Genomic DNA, 22,154 nt, shown 5'->3' on the forward strand with positions numbered 1-22,154 from the left:
AATTCAGTTCAGTTAAGGATATTTTGGTTATGTTTCTATTGAAACCACAAATTTTAAAGCACCAATTTGAAGAATATAGATTTTTTACTAATTTTCTATTCCGAATGTCTGGATTTTAATAATTCCTATAGATCCTAGAATGTATCTTACTTAGATCCATACCCTCTTATAGGAAATTTACAGCATGAAATAATTAGGATTGTTAGTTGTTATGCTTGTTGCTGTGGCCCAAGTCCTGCTCCTGTTGGCCGACAGCCTCAGTGTAGCCAAAGGCGGTGCAGGAGAGCTTTCTGTGGTCATAGAACAGATAACGGTGCCAACAGTATAGATACACTGTGTAGTGTGGGAGCAATTTTTAATTAATTTAACTTTCAACAACCCTGTGTGGCTAACAGACAGCAACACAGGTCTAGTCTACCTGTTTTGTATTGTAAAACCCACGTTTTGGAATTTTTTCTAGATCTCTCAAGCAAAAAGCTTCCAAGAGGCTCTTTGATCTGTTAAATCAGTTTGTAGAGCAGGAGACAGAAGACTGAACAAGTTGGAAAGAAAACAATACGTAAAGTGACAATTACAGTATGATAAGGATTAAACCAGTGTATAGGCTATAGAGTTACTAAATACCTGGGGGTGTCTCGGAGTTCAGTGAGTGAAAAGAAACCACTCTGGGGATTTTAAGTAGTGAGGACTTTATTTAAAATAGCATTAGATGTTATAAAATTACTCATCATACCTAGAAATAATTAGAAACAATTTCCAGACCAATGCAGAACTACCAGAGAATCTGTTATGAGCTCCAGCTGCTGGAGCCATGCTGGGTGGGGTGACAAACACTTAACTTCCACTTCAACATGGCTGGTTACCCCAAAAGCTAAGGTTAGATAATAGTCTAGAGAACATGGAAAGCGATGTAATAGTAGTTTTCTTCTTTTCAGTGGCAAGCTGAATGGGCTTGAATAGGAGATCTTTAATTAAAAGCTTAGATCATTAAATGAAAGCTTACTTTAGGCTAAGATAAACCTAAGAAATGACCTTATAGAGACATAGAGAAAACCAAATTGCGCTAATTGTGGTGCATAAACTTTAAGTAGGTTTTATTGCATACCTTTACAAATAACCCTTATTTATCCATTCTTCACAGATCCAGGATGAGAAGACTGACAGAAGAAGCAGCTAGCTGAACAGCTATAAGATGCCCAAATCTGGGTTCACAAAACCAGTTCAGAGTGAAAATTCTGACAGTGACAGCAATATGGTAGAAAAACCATATGGAAGAAAGGTATATGATTATGCTAAAGATTTTGTCAACTCTTTGGAAATTGTGAAAAAAAAACTCCTGATTTAGTATTTTTATTTACTTTTTAAAAAACTTCTCTAATTGTAGGTTTTATTTAATTTTGGGCATACCTAGAAGCTTGCCAGGTCTTAGTTCCCCTTCCAGGTGTTGAACCTGGCCCTCCGCAGTGAATTAGTTAGATGTCCTAACCAATGAATTAGGGTGCCAGGGAATTCCCATGATTTCATATTTTTAATATTAATAATTATCCATAAAACAAAAAGTAGTATGGAAGGCAAATCCTGGGGGTGAGATTGTTTCTCATTCCCTAAGATAACAAAATTACTAAGATTGCACAATTAACTTGCGAAATAATCATGGGGGGGGGGTGGGATCCAAGACTTCACAGTCATTTGTTATTTCTTCCCTCTGACTCCTGGTAACAAAACACACAAATACTGTAGCTATTCAGTTTCCCATGTCTGTAACTTTGGATAAATCTTACGTAATTTTTCCAACCTCAGTGTAATAGAGGACAGTGGTACTTTATAGAATTGTTGTGACAGTGAAATGACTAAAGTGTTTTATCTAATACAATGCTTGTTACACAGTAAGTACTCAGTAAATGTTAACTGTTTTTGTTGTTCCTTATTAGTCCTTGCCAGTGATTCTGCCCTTTTACAACTGTCCTTCTTCATTCCTATTTAATTTAGGCCCTCTAAACCTATATGATTGTATAGTGGAAGTGAGAAATAGATTTAAAGGACTAGATCTGATAGATAGAGTGTCTGATGAACTATGGACGGAGGTTCATGACATTGTACAGGAGACAAGGATCAAGACCGTCCCCATGGAAAAGAAATGCAAAAAAGCAAAATGGCTGTCTGGGGAGGCCTTACAAATAGCTGTGAAAAGAAGAGAAGCAAAAAGCAAAGGAGAAAAGGAAAGATATAAGCATCTGAATGCAGAGTTCCAAAGAATAGCAAGGAGAGATAAGAAAGCCTTCCTCAGCAATCAATGCAAAGAAATAGAGGAAAACAACAGAATGGGAAAGACTAGACATCTTGTCAAGAAAATTAGAGATACTAAGGGAACATTTCATGCAAAGATGGGCTCGATAAAGGACAGAAATGGTATGGACCTCACAGAAGCAGAAGATATTAAGAAGAGGTGGCAAGAATACCCAGAAGAACTGTACAAAAAGGATCTTCAAAACCAAGATAATCACGATGGTGTGATCGCTCACCTAGAGCCAGACATCCTGGAATGTGAAGTCAAGTGGGCCTTAGAAAGCATCACTACGAACAAAGCTAGTGGAGATGATGGAATTCCAGTAGAGCTATTTCAAATACTGAAAGGTGATGCTGTGAAAGTGCTGCACTCAGTATGCCAGCAAATTTGGAAAACTCAGCAGTGGCCACAGGACTGGAAAAGGTCAGTTTTCATTCCAATCCCAAAGAAAGGCAATGCCAAAGAATGCTCAAACTACCACACAATTGCACTCATTTCACACACTAGTAAAATAATGCTCAAAGTTCTCCAAGCCAGGCCTTCCAGGTGTTCAAGCTGGTTTTAGAAAAGGCAGAGGAACCAGAGATCAAATTGCCAACATCCACTGGATCATGGAAAAAGCAAGAGGGTTCCAGAAAAACATCTATTTCTGCTTTATTGACTATGCCAAAGCCTTTGACTGTGTGGATCACAATAAACTGGAAAATTCTGAAAGAGATGGGAATACCAGACCACCTAACCTGCCTCTTGAGAAACCTATATGCAGGTCAGGAAGCAACAGTTAGAACTGGCCATGAAACAACAGACTGGTTCCAAATAGGAAAAGGAGTACATCAAGGCTGTATATTGTCACCCTGTTTATTTAACTTATATGCAGAGTACATCATGAAAAACGCTGGGCTGGAAGAAGCACAAGCTGGAATCAAGATTGCTGGGAGAAATATCAATAACCTCAGATATGCAGATGACACCACCCTTATGGCAGAAAGTGAAGAGGAGCTAAAAAGCCTCTTGATGAAAGTGAAAGTGGAGAGTGAAAAAGTTGGCTTAAAGCTCAACGTTCAGAAAACGAAGATCATGGTATCCGGTCCCATCACTTCGTGGGAAATAGATGGGAAAACAGTGGAAACAGTGTCAGACTTTATTTTTTTAGGCTCCAAAATCACTGCAGATGGTGATTGCAGCCATGAAATTAAAAGACGCTTACTCCTTGGAAGGAAAGTTATGACCAACCTAGATAGCATATTCAAAAGCAGAGACATTACTTTGCCAACAAAGGTCCATCTAGTCAAGGCTATGGTTTTCCCAGTAGTAGATGTGAGAGTTGGACTGTGAAGAAGGCTGAGCATCGAAGAATTGATGCTTTTGAACTGTGGTGCTGGAGAAGACTCTTGAGAGTCCCGTGGACTGCAAGGAGATCCACCCAGTCCATTCTGAAGGATATCAGCCCTGGGATTTCTTTGGAAGGAATGATGTAAAGCTGAAACTCCAGTACTTCGGCCACCTCATGCGAAGAGGTGACTCATTGGAAAAGACTTTGATGCTGGGAGGGATTGAGGGCAGGAGGAGAAGGGGACGACAGAGGATGAGATGTCTGGATGACATCACTGACTCGATGGACGTGATTCTGAGTGAACTCCGGGAGTTGGTGATGGACAGGGAGGCCTGGGGTGCTGCGATTCATGGGGTTGCAAAGAGTCAGACACGACTGAGCGACTGAACTGAACTGGTTGATATTTACATAATCAGAAATGAAAACTGAGAAGAAATTTATGTGTTTAATAATTGGTCTAAAAACTGTTACATATTACGAATATATTTTTATGAAACTATATAATCCAAGACAGTATCAGGGAGAAGAGTGTCATTAGTTTTGCAAAATATCTTTAATGTTTGGCTTAACAGAAAGATATTGAAATTATTTGCTTCTGCAGTCCATGAGTTCAGCTATCTCTTGTCACATAGTCTCAAGAGTCAAATACACACTTTTTAGAGAATGGGAGACAAAGATACACTGACATCTTATGTGTTATTGTCAGCTTATTTCTGACCTTGCAGGTCCCCTGAAATAATCTAAGGGACCACACTTTGTGAACTTGTGTACCATTGTAGGAAGCACACTAATGAAAGTGTTCAAGTGTACAGTGATGGGACAAAGGAGAAAAGCAGTCAGTTTATGGGTGTTCATGGGGTCTCACAGTGGAAAAGATATGTAATCTGGATTCTCATGGATAAGTACGTATGTGACCAGCTGGAAAATGAGAGTAAGTAGTAGTCTTAAGCAGGAGATGTAAAAAAGACAAGAGTCTGTTAAAGTACTGCACACAAAGTTAGGATGTAGCCTGTGAAGGATGGAGGATAGGAAATAAGCTTCAGACAGGGACCAGTTCATTATGGCCTTGTGTTCCTTGGTAAAGATCTTGACATTTATCCTGTAGCCAGTGAGCCAAACGGAAGGGCAGTAGCAGAGATCAATAGTAGTATTTAAAAATCCGAGGAGGAGGCAGTATGGGCAGTGACTGTGAGGATAGAGAGAATTGGCAGTTCTGAAAGACACTGAATTACTGAGATTTACCTGTGTATGTAGAAAAGTGATCTGGGTCCACGCTGAGGTTGATTGGACTGTTCCCTGAGAGGGCACTCAGGAAAAGCAAGAGGTTGTTTCAGGAAGTGTGTTTGGTTTGTACTTGTTGAATGAAGTCAGAACATCCAATAGAGGTGTAAGTAGACATAACGAGAGTAGAGCTGAGAACAGCTAAAAGAAAATTAAAAGTATGAGAATTTGTGGAAACGTGACCTATAGGTATGATGATGTCATCCAAAGAGAATGGGGCAGGAGTGGAGGAGAGTATACCCTGAGGAATTCACACATTTTAGGAGGGGTCAGGAGAGGACAAGAGAGAAGCGGAGGTTGCACAGCCGAGAGTGGCCAGATGCCACAGCGGTGAATGGGAAAGATGAAGTTGTTGGGTTTTGTCAGTGGAGATACCTCACCGTGATCTGAGTAGAGGAAATCTCAGAGTTGTGGGGACAGGATGCAATGTTAGATTTGAGGAGAGAATTAGAACTTTCACTTCTAAATGCTAAAGTGTAGTGAAGGTTGCTTGATGTCAGTTTTTGGATTTGAATTTATAAGGCCAAAATTGTTGAAGCCTTTAGTCTTCTAGGTACTTGTTTTATTCTTTTGATGATTGCCACTACATATGTAGTAGTCCTAAGCATTGCCTTCATAAAAGTGTGATTTCTTAAAACTGTAGAGGCAAGCAAAAAAGCAAAAACTTTTACTAATATATTTCTGTTAAAAACATTCCTTAGGTAAGTTAAGAATGCTTACTAATCATTAGGTTTATAAAATAAATAGGAAGAATAAATACAAACTATTAAATTCTTTAGTTATTAACAGTTGGCTTACCCAAAGGGATATATTTAATTGTTCTCAGCCTCAGTTTAATCATTCAGTGTTTTTTCAAGAGCACACATGTGTTTGTGTAAGAGTCAGAAGCCCTTCTGAAGCAGTGTGCATGGTTCTTAGTATTGCCATGCTCCGGATCTCTGAGCAGCTTGGCATCCAAAGCTGCTGGTGGAAGTAATTTTCTTTCATTTTAAATAAATATTTGACAGCTTAAGAGAGGAAGGGCAGTAATATCCATTCTCAGTTTTTTGCTTATGCTATTTGTTACTACTGTTTCTTATGACAAAATTAGAGGGGAGGAGAGAAGGCGACATGATTATCTTTTTTCACTTATTTATTTGCAAAGCATATTCTTAGGATTGTCTTTTCTTAGTGAGTTATTGGCCTTGAAGCCAATTTCTAGCTTCTGCTGAGTTTTTCCTTCCATAAAATTTTTAGAAATGAATCTGTAGTTGTTCTCTTATGTAAATAGAGACCATATTTATAGCATAATATAACACAAAACATTGCTGTTAAGAGATTTCTAAATTTAAAAATAACATGAACCAAAATTTAATTTCTTAAATACATTCAAATAGATTATATTTTAAATAATAATTCCATAGCAATATGCTTTTTATATAAAGTGATTTTTATTACCTTAGTAAGTATCACAATAGTTAGGGGTTCATCAAAAATACCTACTCAAAATTCTCCAGATATTTTATCCTTTTACTGACAATCTGTGGGATTTTTTCCCCCATTGGTTTTAGTTTAGAAATTTTTCCACTGAAACATTTCTAGCTGTAAGTTGGTGTTCATAATTTGCAAAGCAGTATCTTTTATCAAACATTTTCTGATAGTCTAAATCTTGAGTTACGTTCATGAAGTGTGAAAGAGTGAATGTTAATCATCTACCTTTTCATCATCAGTGAAGGTTCAGTCTTCATTATCTCTTGTCCTCTCCACCTGATAATTGAGAACTTTTTTTATTCAAATAATGTAATACATGTTCACTGTAGAAAAATTTAAAAATATATAAGCATAATGAAAATAGAAATTGCTTTGTTTGAGATAAAGGATCTTGAGGTTTTACTCTACCCTATTTGCAGGCTAATTAGTTTCATGGACTCTAGCAGAAGACATGAGACTCCTGGGTCAGATAAAAAGGAAAGTTTTTTTCACATAGCCATAGCAGTAGCCATGTATCAGTGTTTGTGTCTGTTGTCAGAGCCCTATTTCCCACAAAGGGATGTAGTGAAGGCCAGTGACAGCTACATATACAGTGGATTGTGTAACAGGAGAGGAACCCCAAATCTTTTTAATGGGAGGTAAATCTACCTGACCTTAGCCCTAAAGAGAGACGTTATATATTGAACAGTGAACAGACTTAATCTACCCTTTGCTGCAGAGGAAGACACTGTCTCTGCCTTATCTACCTGACCTTAGCCCTAAAGAGAAAAGTTATATATTGAACAGTGAACAGACCTAATCTACCCTTTGCTGCAGAGGAAGACACTGTTGCTGTCTTCCAAGGCTGTTCTGTATACAGATAACTTTGAAAAGATAGAACAAAGGGATTTATTTAGTGCTTCTGTTTGCTAGATGTACAGAAATGCAAGAAAGCCATGGTGGCTTGTCTCCCAGCACACCTGCAATGCCGTTACCCACAGATAGCCATTAACATTTTGATTTGTATCCTTCAAAGGTTTATATATGTATATATATTTTAAATTATCTCCAGGTAAATTTATACTTCTTTTTTTCTATCTTCTTGAGTTGGTAAAGACTACCAGCACCTTGTTTAGTATCAGCAGTGATAGAAGGTCATTCTTGGCTAACTGTTAATACTTTCATGCTGTGTGTGATGGCTGTTGTAGATTATTTTAAGAAAAACATTACTGTAAATGAAAAGCACTTAACATTTTAAAATGAAAAAATCTGTTAAGTTTATTATGTCATCGTATAAAAGAAGAATGTGCCGGTGACCCTCTCCTGAATAGACAAAGAGTATTTATATTATTAACATATAAATACTATTTGATAATACAGAAATTTCAGGACAATCAGAAGTAACTATTTCTTTTGAAAGTTACTTTCCCCAGATCTGAAAATAGTTTTTAGTGTTAAAATTCTCACAAAAACACTTTTTGGGTAACAGTTTTAAGGACAGTTTTACTTGAGAACAGAGTAAGTTTGTAGCAGGTAAGAATATTCACACTTAAAGTGAAAGTTGCTCAGTTGTGTCCAACTCTTTGGGATACCATGGACTATAGCCTGCCAGGCTTATCCAGGCAACAATACTGGAATGGGTACCTGCTCCCTTCTCCAGGGGATCTTCCCAACCCAGGGATTGAACCTAGGTCTTCTGCATTGCGGGTGGATTCTTTACTGTCTGAGCCACCAGGGAAGCCCAAGAATACTGGAATGGGTAACCTGTCCCTTCTCTGGAGGATCTTCCTGACCCAGAAATTGAACTGGGGTCACCTGCAGCAGGTGGATTCTTTACCAGCTGGGCTATCTTACAAGCCCTGTATGAATATTCACACTAGTCACCAAATTATCACATAGGAGGACATGATTGATACAGTCTTGCAAACACTTTTCATGTAATATATTTACATGGTTTCTTTTAACTTGTTTATGTCAAGGAACAGTATCATAACATATATGCAAGGTAGAAGGAACTTCTTAATGTTTTTCTTAGATTCTTTTGTTAATAAGAAAATACTTGTATTTTCTAAGGCAGATCTCTTGAACTTTGTTGGCTAACCTTTTATTAATCATGCCTTTTTACTTCTGATACTTGGACATCTGGGGCCTCACTGACCTTGGGCAGACTATCCTTCTCAGGGCCACTCAGTTCCCAGAGAAAATAAATAGCTCATTTGTGACCATACCTTTCATTTGCAAACCAGCAATCCAGGGTTCATCCCTAACCACCAGCTCTAGCAACTCTCATACTCTGGACCACTGTCCCCCTGCCCTGATGGTTACCCCAGAATAACCGTCAGTTACCAGAAAACTAGAGAAGTGACACGTATACCCCAGACCCTGCACAAGTTACTTGGACTAGCCAACCCTAAACCTGCTTGCTCTCCTAGCCTTTTCCTGTGGAAGCCACACTAAAGCTTCCGCATGCCTGCCTTTCCCTCCCTCTGCCTCCTGAACTGGCTAGGTGCTTCCCCAGGAGAAACTGCATTGCACATGTGACATGCCCTCTTTTCTTGGGAGCTGTGAGTGACAAACTCTTGCCACTGGCAGTGGTCTCCTGACCTGTTGGCCTCACTATGCCAGAATAATAATAAAATTGACCATTTAAAACAGCATTGTAAGTAAAAGGCATGCCTGTGAAGCTCCATTTCATTAGCAGAAGTGAAAAGACAGCTCAAGAGGATTTTCCTTTACACCTGGGAAATAATTTGATGGTTTTATTTTTCAGTAATCTTCACTACTCAATTCAATGTAGAATTCTTTTTCTGATTTATATATTTGTTTATTGGATGATGTCTGTCTTAGACATAGAGTTCTGTTATTCAAGATACTTTGTTTTACTGTTATTTAAAATTATATTACTAAATGAAAGGGAATATGAAACAATTTAGAAAACATGTTGTTGAAAGTGGCCCTTGAGGACATTGAATATGATGGTAGTTTGTAATACCCTTTCAACTTTTGTGTATGAAAATGTCCTTCATAAAGTATTTTTTAATACTGTACTGCTTAGCTAGTATCATTAAAACTTTATTCATGTTTTATTTTTTAATAGAGTAAAGACAAGATTGCATCCTATAGCAAAACTCCAAAAATTGATCGAAATGATGTGGGCAAGGAGATGAAAGAGAAATCATCCATGAAACGTAAACTTCCTTTTACCATCAGCCCATCAAGAAATGAAGAACGAGATTCAGACACAGGTAGGAAAATTTGTTGTTTTCTAGTAAAATTATCTTTTTTTACTGTGATTTTATCATTTCTCTTACACTACATTTTATAGAGAAATATTTGTATTTTGGAATTTCAGGTTTATCATTGGGGCAGAAATTCATATATTCCTTGCCCAAGTATAATTTCTATCATATATAAAAGCAGTTTTTTTCTCAGTCTCAGTGTTACAGACCTCTTATCATTTTCCGAACTTGATTTCTTGGGGAGCATTTCATTGTTGAAAATTTACTCGGTTACGTGGATCTTTGATGTGGTAAATTTGAGAAAGAGTTGTTCAGTTTTTGTGGACAACGTATTGAACCCACCAAAGGAGAAAAAGCTTAAACATTTTAGATTCAGAAACGAGTCAGAAATATGTCCCTTCCAAAAAAAGAAGAAAAATATTGAGGCTGCCTCAGTCCAATTCATAGTACTTTTTTCCTCAAGACTCTCACTATATCAGGAATGATACTTGACATCAGTCAATCCCAGTTATTCATGATAGATTAGAACCTTATGACCACTGTCTATAAATACTAGGTTGTATTTTAGCCCTAAGATAGTCATTTCCTAAAACTCATAAACTTGAGTGTTTGTTATATGTTTATCATAATCGTTTTATCCCCTGAATGAAGTATTAATAATGAACTGTTCTTAAGAATGTTTGTTTTTAGTTTCACTCACAGAAAAAAATCAGTATTACATTCTAAATATATGTACAGAGATTGTATCCTACTTTTATCTTTCTAGCTACCTTAGTCATCAGTATAGAAACAATCTTGACTCCAGAATCTTTGAAAATATCCTAAGGACTTTTGAAATGAGTTATACTAATATAGTTTAGAAAATAACCTAATTTTAGTGTACACTTTTGGTAGCAGCTAGGTTTCCTTTTGTGTATTTGGCTATTTCTCTTAGCTTGAATTAGAAGTTTTTCTTAAACACTTAATGCCATTTTTAAACCTTGAAAATTGCTTTTTTTTTTTGAGTAGGAAATTATGTGCTTTGTTCATTTTAAGTTACTGCCTTCTAAAGGTTTGGATTCTCTTTTTTTTTTTGAAGCCTGGCCCTCCTTATTTTTCAGCATTGTTTTCAAGGTTATGAGGTCATTTAGCTGAGAAGAAGGTGCTTATGTGCCTTCAGATACACAGGCTTTAATTTCTCTCAGACTTTCTCCTTGGAAGTCCTTCTGCTAGTCATTTTTAAAGTACTTACCAAAAAAATAAATAAATAAAGTACTTACATTAACTATGTTGTTTTCCAGTGACAGTGTTCTCCTACTAGTAGTTTGAAGAAGGGACTTAGAAAAATTCAAAGATTGTAAACATGTTTTTCAAAATATATAAGATTTCAAAATAACACACTTCCCAGGAGAACCCTTGTTATTAGATCAGCTAGGTTATTTGTCTTTCATTTAGTGTAAAATAAAGAAGAAAGACTTAGGAACACATGAACTTTAGGCGCTGAATGAACATGGTCTGATTCATATTTTATTGATGGGATATAATGCTTTTCTCTGCTACAGTCTTTCCACTATTTGAATTTAATAGGGGGCATTGTAGCTCTCTCTCAGACTTGCGTAGTATGAACATTTTTTTTAAAAAGGTCACATGCTAACGTTAAATAAGATTTTGATGTATTTAAATGTGTATCTGTAGTTTTGGTAGTCTGAATTTATAAATTTTAGTAAGTAACAGATGAACGCCTTAGTTCCGCATGAACACACATAAACACACATCCAAAGCATTGAGAAGAATTTCTCCAGGCCCAAGGAAAAATGTCTTATTTACAATTAAGCTGTCTCATTTTCATAATTTTAAAAAAGAGTCCAGAGTACCATTAATGGCTGTTTTAAATATGAATGATAATTATAGCACCAAAACTCATATATGACATTGATCTTTTTATGAAATAATAGTAGTTAAGGAAATAGAGTTTATAATGACTGAGAAAATTATCATTGGTTGAATCATACAAGGGCTTCCTTGGTGGCTCAGCTGGTAAAGAATCCACCTGCAGTGCGGGAGACCTGGGTTCGATCCCTGGATTGGAAAGATGCCCTGGAGAAGGGAAAGGCTACCCGCTCCAGTATTCTGGCCTGGAGAATTCCATGGACTGTATAGTCCATGGGGTCGCAGAGAGTCACACACGACTGAGCAACTTACACTTTCATGAAATCATACAAACTGGTCACTGATTTAGAATAGGAACTTGCTTTAGTTTGTCTAAGTTATAGAACTATCTTGATATAACAACATATGCTAAAAACTAAATTTGTTAACATTTGACTTATTCTTTCTTTTGACATTTATTCAATATAAATAATTATTGATGACAATGAAAACTATCTTCAAGTATATTTCTCTCAACTTTTTTTGGGGGGGGGTTATTTTATTTTTTTAAATTTTACTTTATTTTACTTTACAATACTGTATTGGTTTTGCCATACATTGACATGAATCCACCACGGGTGTATACAAGCGCCCAATCCTGAATCCCCCTCCCACCTCCCACCCCATATCATCTCTCTGAATCATCCCCATGCACCAGCCCCAAGCATCCTGTATCCTGTATCAAACATAGACTGGCACTTCGGTTGGTGGGAATGCAAACTAGTACAGCCACTATGGAAAACAGTGTGGAGATTCCTTAAAAAATTGCAAATAGAGCTGCCTTATGACCCAGCAATCCCACTGCTGGGCATACACACCGAGGAAACCAGAATTGAAAGAGACACATGTACCCCAATGTTCATTGCAGCACTGTTTATAATAGCCAGGACATGGAAACAACCTAGATGTCCATCAGCAGACGAATGGATAAGAAAGCTGTGGTACATATACACAATGGAGTATTACTTAGCCATTAAAAAGAATACATTTGAATCAGTTCTGATGAGATGGATGAAACTGGAGCCTATTATACAGAATGAAGTAAGCCAGAACGAAAAACACCAGTACAGTATACTGACACATATATACGGAATTCTCTCAACTTTTAATAGAAAAAACAGGAAAGTACTGTCAGGTAATAAAGGATTTGTTTAATTATGGTAAACACTGAGGAAATACCTTTTACTGTTAAAAATAATATTGTAGAAGAATAAGCAGTATGGAAAGATGTTCATAGTATACAAATTGAAAAAACAGGTTATGAAATAATATGTACTGTTTGATTGCATTATGTCATATTCTTTATATTTGTCTATATGCCTATGCACATAAAACAGATATTAACACACATACAGAAAGAGAAAATTGTTTAAATATAAACACTGTTTCATTGTAGAACTAAACCTAAACCTAGTGAGTTATTAAGGGTCCTGAATAAAAATGTAAATATTATAAACCCTGAGTTAGTGAAAAGTAAAAGAATAAGGAATGGGGAAAAAGGAGAAAAAGCTGAGTGCTACTCAGCTCATCTTCTCTCATGTCAAGGGATTAACTGAAATTGCCTAAAACTGAAATTTTTTTTCAAAATTATTGCTTAAAACTTCTAATCTTTCCTTATTTAAAATTTTATCTGTATGTTTATAAATATGCCTGTGTTTATATTTTAGCATATGAATATCTTGTAGAGAAGTGATTCCTTTAGTTCCTTTTCTTTTTATGTTGGATTAAAGTTAATCTTACAGATTTTTATTTAAAGACTGCACATGTGTGTGGTATTTTCTTCCTCTTACATAAATTGATTTTTCTCTCTCTCTCTCCCCTGATCCCTCTGTCTTTACATACATTTAGAAAGGTACTTTGCATGCTACTCAGGAGATGTTAACATGTTGTTTCCAGGATTGGGGATGACTTGTTACTTTCTTCTTTGTATTTTTTTATATGCCTTGAATGTTTAACATGACAGACATACATTATTTTTATAAAACAACCATTATTATTTTTTAAAGACATTCATATTGTCCAAGAAAGATTCAGTGATTCTTATAATCCGCAATAATGCCATCAACCAGATGAGTCATTCCTAGTCTTCATTTTGAGATAGCCTAGTGTGTCTTAAACTCTTTAAATCCTCAATTATTTCATGTTTATTAATTTTTTAAAAGATAGCACTTTCTGGAAAAGTAGTTGCTTAACTAGACAGATAAAATTTGGGGGGAAATTACAGCATAATTCGAAGTGTTGCCCATGAGTTTTTATAGCTATATTATAATTGTCTTCATTTCAACAAATCTCCAGCATAACTACTTATATCATTCCAGTATCTATCCCACATCGTCCTATCCTATTAGAGAATTTCTATAAATCTTGTCCCATGAAATGTTAGGAGGCTTGTCTATACAGTAACTCACTGTATAGTAAGCCTTACTTCCATAGACTCAGTGAGTTACTGTATAGACAAGAAAACAAATTGTTTCTTTACAGCTATGTCGTCAGCTTGCTTTATCACCATTTTTTAGCTTTTACTTTCAGTCTTTCCCAGACATCCAGAATCCAGACAAAATAAGTTGTTACAGTTATAATAAGAGAGAAGTCAGACCCTAGTGTTTCTTATCAGGGGCTCTTGAGTCTGACAGACCAATGTTGAGTTCTTGCTCTGGCCAGATTAGCTGAGTTCCTCATAAGTCCCATTTGTCTCATCTGTAAAAGTGCATATATAATACCAACTTCAGAAATTGTGATCTCTGAGTGACATAACATATAAAATCAGTTTGTAATATATTAATTAAAATAGAAAACTGACTTAGAGATTTTTCATCTACTGCAGTAAGAGCAGGCATAGGCAGTGCAGCAGTTCAGTAATACCGAAAGGACTAGGTTCCTTTCGTATTTCTGCTCTGCCACCCTTAGCTTGTATATAGGCTTTGTCCTTCAACATTTTGCCTTATAGTAACAGGACATCCTTCCTGGGCAGGAAAGACCAGTGATGCTTTTGCCTGCACCTCAACTGGTTAGGCTGTGCTAGTTGCAGGAAAGTCTGAAAAGTTGAATATTTTTGAGCTGGGTATATTGTCACTCTAATCAAAGTTGGGGTATTCCTATTAATAGGAAGAGGATAATGAATATTTAAAGTAGGCACCTTATAATACTGATATGGCTTCCCTGGTGGCTCACTGTTAAGAGAATCTGCCTGCCAATGCAAGAGACATGAGTTTGATTCTTGGGTTGGGAAGACCCCTTGGAGAAGGAAATAGCAACCTACTCCAGTATTCTTGCCCGGAAAATCCCATGGACAGAGGATCCTGCCAGGCTACAGTCAGTGGGGCCACAAAAGAGTTGAATAAGACTTAGCAACTAAACAGCAACAAAATATTAATAACTGATAACTGCTGTTATCTTTAATAGTTGCTAATGTTTCTACTGAGTGGACTTTATTCCTCCTCTGTCCACCATAAAATCATACTAATTTTCTTTCCTAGCCTAATGGCATTCATTGGATGCCATAAGAGTTCTTTAACATGAAAGTACTGAACTTGACTGCTTGAGGCTACACATGAGTGAGTCTTTTTGGCCTCCAGCCTACATTTGAATTATTTTGTTATGAATAATGCCATAAGAGTATCTTTCCAGATTGTGTTTTTGTTATACCCTGAATTTTTTCTTTCTTATTCATTCCAAGAGTAGGGTTATAGGGTTAAAAGGATACAATGTTTCTATATTTCTCTAAAATAATTATATGTAGTTACAGAGTCTTCCAGCAGTACATTTGTGTTCTTTAATCTCAAGTAGCATCAGGGCAGTTGCTTTTTTTTTTAGGTTTGATAGATCTAATTATCTATAGTGATAAACCAGTAGTATTTCATTTTAGTTTGCATGTTTAAGTAAAAAAAAAAATACAACATTCTTTTTAAAAAATGTTTATTTCTTCTTATAAGCATTATCTATTTGCTTATTGTGTGTTTTCTAGTGGCATATGTAAGTAATGTGTGAATAAATGTGGAAGGAGAAGATGCATAGAGGCACAGTATGCTCCATTCCCCAAGGCCATGGTCGCAGTTGTAGAGTGTGTTCACATGCTCTGAATTCAGTCTCTGCCGGCCATCCATTAAGGCCTGCTTTCCTGAGGCTTTGATCCCATTGAAGGACCTACCCTATTTAATGACTCAAGCAACTTTGGAGAAGACAACTTTTAAAAAAAAAAAACAAATGTTATTTTTCTGATAACTGTGTTAAAAGTAACAGATAAAATTAGTGTTTTGCTTAATAAGGATACTCATCTTTTGGTGATTTTCATGGAGATAGTCTATTATAGATTTATTTTTGTCCCTTCCCCCTGATAATTTTCTAGCTCCTTAATTAAATCTTTATAGAATACATATACAGATGCCCCAAATATGAGCATACTTATTTGAGTAAAAGCCAATGGGTATGTGGGGCCAGGATAGATTAATTACTTCCAAAGGAAGGTTTGGATAAACTATTAAACTACTTCCTTACATTAATGAATATAATTGAAAGCAAGTTTATTTTATCTACTATTCTTTAATTGATCGCAGTAATATGATCTGCTTTCACTTATCCATTTAATTCAGTTTGTTGGTGCAACATATTAGTTGCCACTTTGCTTTGCAACCTGTGGAGGTCTTTTTAAATTTTTGTTTATCTTGAAATGAAATGTCAAATATTCTTCATAGAATTCTTCTAGTTGTTAACTTAATGGTTTTGTTAACAATTACAAAAAGCAAATGTTTATTGAAAGGCTTGTGATTCAATCTGTTTACCCATTGGCTCTGGAATTGGTCTAAATGTTATTTTATTAATCATTTCCCTTTCAATTGAGTGAGCTTTCTCATCACTAAACTTTTAGGCTTATTTTATTTTATTTTTTTGCAAATGTTATGTTTAGGAGTTATTTGTTCTCTAAATTTTTTTCCCCCAATATTTTTGTTTTTTACTTATACCTAACTGAACTCATGAATAATGTTTATAGTAATCATTCTGGAAAGAAAACTATGAGCCAATAAATTGAGATTGTAAAGATTAGAATAATATTATTTTAAGTTATAGTAGCATTTATTTGTAAGTAAAAATATTTGCTCTGGCCGTACTGTCAAAAATCAGTTCTCCATATTCTTAATTGTCTAATTTATTGAGTTGTTAGGCAGCATTCCATTTCTTAGCTGATAAATTTTGTTTTGCTTTACCCTGCTTTCTTTCTAAGAGGTGGTCAGTGTAATAATTCATAGTATTTGAAATGTTCATAGTTTTATAGAAATACTTGGTCTGGAATGATACTGTAGTCCAAAATGTTCGATTGTCTTCTGAGTAGTTTTGGCATTCATAGAACAAAAAGGATGATTCAAGTCTTTATTCAAGTTCTGTAAAGGCAAATTCTAAACAGAAAAGCAGTTAAGAGTACTGTCTGTTTTATCAATATTCAGAGATTGAAAAAATATTCTAAAGAAAGATGATATGTTTTAATAAGCAGCCTCAGTAATAACTGTTACCGCAACCTACATAGTTGACTTTTTTAGCTTTAAGACTAAAGAAACTGAAATCTTAGGTATTGGCCAAACCTGTGTTTTAAATGTACTTTTGGCTTTACCTTAAAAATAATCTTTTGGAAAAACAGTGATACATCATTGTGGTCTTTTGAAAAATGTTGGTTTGTTGAATTCTGCATTTCCCTTCGTATGCTTTTTTCTCTTCTCCTGTCTCTTCTCATTCTGTAGATTCAGACCCAGGACATACAAGTGAGAATTGGGGGGAGAGACTTATATCTTCTTACAGGACATGCTCAGGTAACTAGATTATCAGGGGTTCCTGTTAGCCAGTGGTTTCTGTCACATTTATAATTAATTCTTGTACTATAAATAACTTATTTTCAAACCAGCATATAGATGTCTGTGGTTGAATAAGTGACTATATGAGTGACATAAAATTTTCCAGCCTCATTTGAGAGCTCCCATGTACCATGTCCAAGACATGTTCTGTGTGGATGCTGCAAGCAGGATCCTGCACAGCCACTCAGGCATGCAGCACAGCTGGGGACCCATTCATGTAGAAGAGTATGAGAGCAGTACACCTTGGAGCTGTGCTGAGCAGTGGCCCCTGTGGGAACGTGCCCTGGTCCTCCATCACTTAGCTGTACGCCCTTCACACGTTATACCACACATAGTGATTTTCGTAGACAGTGTCATCTTACTCTTCAAGCATGCAGTGTTTTTAAAAACATTAAAAATTTTTTCAGTTGACCTCTTTAGTCTGTTGACTTTTTTACTGCCCCTGTTGAATTTTAAAATGAATTAAAACGCCAAGTTTCCTGGAGAAATCCCATCAAAGAGTAAATGTATCCTTTAGTATGTGAAAACTAAATTAGCTAGGTGTTTTGATTCTTTTTTTTTTTTAACTTCTTAATTAGCTTACATTCTTATCTCCGAACTTTTTAAATGTAAAATATTGTTTAGTCCCTCAGTGTCCAGTTTTTAGCATATGGCCTTTAACTGTAAAAACTAAAAATTTCTGTTCCTAATATACTTTGTATTTAATTTATAAATTTGTGGAGTTGGTATACAGCGAAGTAATTATTCTTAAAATTATCCCAAAAACTGTCAATTGACCTGATAAGTCAGTAATACTTAGTTATCAAAATTTGGCAATGGTTTGTCTACAGTTAGCATTAAATTAAACAGATCTATACTTATTGTGGAGTTAGTGGTACTTTCCTAAAATGGGGCCCCTGAGTACCAAGGCACACCTAAAAGAGCGGTATGTAATGAAATTGCCTGTGGTCTGAGGGTCATGGCTGGAAATCAGAAGATATAAGCACTCGCCTGTCAGAAACTAGATATTGCAAAACCATCTGTATTTGAATTGTAGCTCCCATGGTTTCATTCCTTATACTGTGGCTGCTTTGTGGGAAAATGTCATATTTCTGAGACACTGGTAGGCTTATGAACTAGTTCCCCAAGAAAAACATTTTTGTCTCTTCTCAGTATACTTAATTGAGATGTGACAGTGTTGAGCTTTCTGTTTATTCTGATAAGACATGGGAAGAAGGCACTAATTTTCAGGATTATAAGACTCAGATATCTCTGTAATTCTAAAGGTCCTCTGAACCTTGAAGTAAAGCATACTGGATTGTTGAAAAGGCTGTATCTGTTTTTCTTTAGTCTTAAGTGAACCACCTGGATTTTTCTTTAAAAATCTCTTCCAAGGTGGTCTTCCCTGGTGGTCCAGTTGTTAAGAATCCATGCTTTCACAGAGTTTTGTTGAATGGTTTCGACATGAAAAAGCACACTTGGGACATACTAATCTAAGATTTATGATTTTTTAAAATGGTATAAAGTTATCTCTAATCTATCTTACACCAGCTACTGTTCACCTACCTTATTTTCATATCTCATGTAGAGCATGAACTCAAGACAGATGGCTGAGGTAACTCAGAGAAAAAATAGTGTTCATATGAATGTTAGTAATGAGTTTTTGATTGAACATTTGGAATATATCCAATTTGTTTATTCCTTTCCAAAATATAATATCTTTGTTTGTTTGGTAGCATGGAATTTTAATAATGAATTCATTATTTAAAGTTTTTCTGCTATAAACTGAGTGTCACTTTAGAGTATATTCTTTTTTTAGGAGGTCATTGCAAGTATAGAGGAACATAATTGATTTTTGCTTTTTGATCTTAATCTTATTGAATTTACTGTTTAAAAATTTTTTGGCCACTCCTTCATGGCACATGGGATCCTAGTCCCCTAACAGGGATCTAGCCTCCATCCCCTGCATTGGAAGTGCAGAGTCTTAACTACCAGACTGCCAGGGAAGTCCTCAAGCATATTCTTCTTAAAACATTGTGTTACTAAAATGCAGTTAAAACCAGAAATCAAGAGTTTGCAAATGAGAAAATAAAAGAAAATTGTTTTTCCAAAATTTTAAGTGTTTTAAGGATAGATATGTATTTTTTATTTTGCTTCTTCTAATTACTAAACTGTACTTTTTTTCTTAAAACAACTTCTTTCTTTAAACTGTTATAAGTATTTTAATTTAAGTGAGAAGTACATTCATTATATTTAAAGATTTGGTATTCAGATCGACAACTATTAAAACAACAGTTGTGGTTCCTTATTAATTCTGAGAACCAAAGCATACAGAACATTATTAGGAAAAAGAATGTGTTTCAGGAAAAAATAGATTTTTCCAAAAGACCTATTTAGGGGTTTATAATAAATTTAGTAAGTTAGGTGTAACACTGCTAAAATGGGCTTTATACTAATTGGATCATTAATGAAATGAAAAGTAAGAAAATAATATATTAGAACTATTAATAAAGGCTGACTTTAAAAATCTTGGAATTTTTTATTTCTGTTATGTAAAATTCTGCAAATATCAACAAAATGGACATTTTCGGAGCTATTGAATTTTGGGTGATTTGTGGGCAGCAGAGTATAAAAGCAGGCCCTTTGATTTTTCCAGACCCTTAGGATGCCAGTTTGTCCTGATTAACTTAAAGTGGCACACTGTAGGATTTTATGCCTTAAATAATAATACAGTAATATATAAATAGTATCAAACTTTTATTCATTTCTTGAAAGTTACTAGATCAATAAATGCTTATCTCCTGGAGTAGTCTAACTGCTGGCCACATCTACGTGAGAAAAACAACAGTATTGACTACTAAGCCTTGTCTTCTTGTACTCATTTTGCTATTTTACATTTGTTTACAATTTTTATTAATTTATTTATAGTTTTGTAGCTTCTCTGTATACTGCAAACCTGGATCAGTAGATCCCAGATATTGGTACAGGATTTTCCAGGAAATAGATGCCTAGACAGTTAACAGGCAGCTCATCTCACAGGGCCACTTGAATTAATTCCCAGAAATGTCCTTAAGGAAGGAGTAACAGGCACCTATGTTTCTTTGAACTGTGGAATCCAGTTCCATCTGAATTTTCTGGCTTATAACGGGGAATATTGGCTCCATTGCCAGAGATTTGCCAAATAGCTAAATCTGAGAACTGGCTTTATGGTGGATCAAATCTCTTTGAAAAATTTTTAGACATTTTTGAATCTTTGCAGGATCTTTCTTAATTCCCCCAGCCCCTTTCCACACACATATAGAATCTTTAACTTTGCTCAGTTTCAGCTTTGATTAATAGTCTTCCATGTTCAACTATCCTGTAACTGCAATAGAGTGATTTGGCATTATTTTTCAGTAATTACTCTGTGTGATGTGCTTTGTCGTAAACAGCTCCTTAGAGGATGTACAAATTATTAGTGGAATTAGGGAGGTAATGTGAAGGAATATTGCTATACAGGCTTAGGAATAATTGAATAAGATTAAAGTGAATGAAGGAGTTTCAGAGATGTAAAGCTAAGGAATGTTTGAAGTGTTATTTAATAGAATTGATCATTAAAATACAGATCTTACTAGGACTAAATTTCCAAATGTTAATTAATTTTCTGAAAATTATATAATTAAGATGTTTTTTCAAAGCATTCAGGGAGAAAATTGCTTATGTAATAAAACCCTAGTGCTCTTTTGTCTGCCTGTTGCAAGTTTCTGTTACTCTTGTTTCTCATAAGCATGTATCATCTATTTTTAAAAAGTCTCCTTATGCTTTACTTTTGAGTGCTTAAATTTGATTCAGATTCTGACATATTTATTAATAATTCCAGAGAAAGAAGGTCCAGAAAAGAAGAAAACCAAAAAGGAAGCTGGAACTAAGAAGTCCACTCCAGTTAGCATTCTCTTTGGTTACCCACTCTCAGAGCGAAAGCAGATGGCACTTCTTATGCAGATGACAGCACGGGACAACAGTCCAGGTGACACTCACCATCACTGACCTGTGTGTTTGTGGTTTTCTTCACACTGTAGCTGTATCTTGACAGTTATTTTTAACTACTTTAAATGTCCTTTCTTAGATTTAATCAGTTTTTTATAAATTTGTAATCTTAACATGTGTTTGTGTGACAATTGTTTATTGTCTGTCTCATCTGCTAGATGAAAAGGTATACAGGAGCAGGGATCTTGGCTCTTGGCAGACATTCAGTAAATGTTTGTCAGCTAAAATGAGTACAGTTGACCTTTGAACTACACAGGTTTGAACTGAGTGGGTCCACATACACACGGATTTTTTTCTCAGTAGTAAATACTATACTGCTTGCTGCGTGATCCATGGTTGATTGAATTTGAAGATACAGAATTCTGGATTTGAAGGGCCAACTGTAAGTTGCACACGGATTTTCAAATGTGAGGAGAGTGGGTACCCCTGATCCCTGAGTTGTTCAAAGGTCAACTGTAATTTAGAATTGGATCAGTCCACATGAGAAATCTGCAACACACAGTTGTAGAACTGTGCGTGCCTTTTCCTTCCTGCAGAAAGTTTTACTTCAGTTTCTATAGAGCTGCTTCTAGGTTTATAGTTTACTTTTATAGTTATACTGTACTTTTATAGTTAGCACTCTGTTGTAAGCTGGTAATCTTACACATGCTTTTAGAAGCAAGAGTATAATTCATGTTTTATTGTTTAAGATCTGCTAAAATTTATTTTGGGCTTCCGTGTTGGCTCAACAGTAAAGAATCTTCCTGCAATGCAGGAGACACAGGTTCGATCCCTGGTCTGGGAAGATCCCCTGAAGAACGGGATGGCTACCC

At 35.7% G+C, this 22,154-nt stretch overlaps 1 protein-coding gene across 2 annotated transcripts in view; it reads left to right on the forward strand.

Annotated features, from left to right (window-relative positions):
* The first annotated feature begins 1,192 nt into the window (after positions 1–1,192).
* The window catches only part of ANKRD12 (ankyrin repeat domain 12), a 63,254-nt gene continuing 42,292 nt past the window's right edge, over positions 1,193–22,154 (forward strand). Inside the window, exons 1-4 of one of the 2 annotated variants that reach the window (XM_068993563.1) lie at positions 1,193–1,279; positions 9,448–9,595; positions 17,227–17,295; positions 21,176–21,322. In XM_068993563.1, coding sequence (XP_068849664.1) covers positions 1,193–1,279; positions 9,448–9,595; positions 17,227–17,295; positions 21,176–21,322 — 451 coding nt within the window. The remainder of the gene's footprint in view (positions 1,280–9,447; positions 9,596–17,226; positions 17,296–21,175; positions 21,323–22,154) is intronic. The other variant, XM_068993564.1, reaches the window with a different exon arrangement.

Source organism: Capricornis sumatraensis, chromosome 21 (assembly GCF_032405125.1).
Source record: "Capricornis sumatraensis isolate serow.1 chromosome 21, serow.2, whole genome shotgun sequence".
Taxonomy (NCBI): domain Eukaryota; kingdom Metazoa; phylum Chordata; class Mammalia; order Artiodactyla; family Bovidae; genus Capricornis; species Capricornis sumatraensis.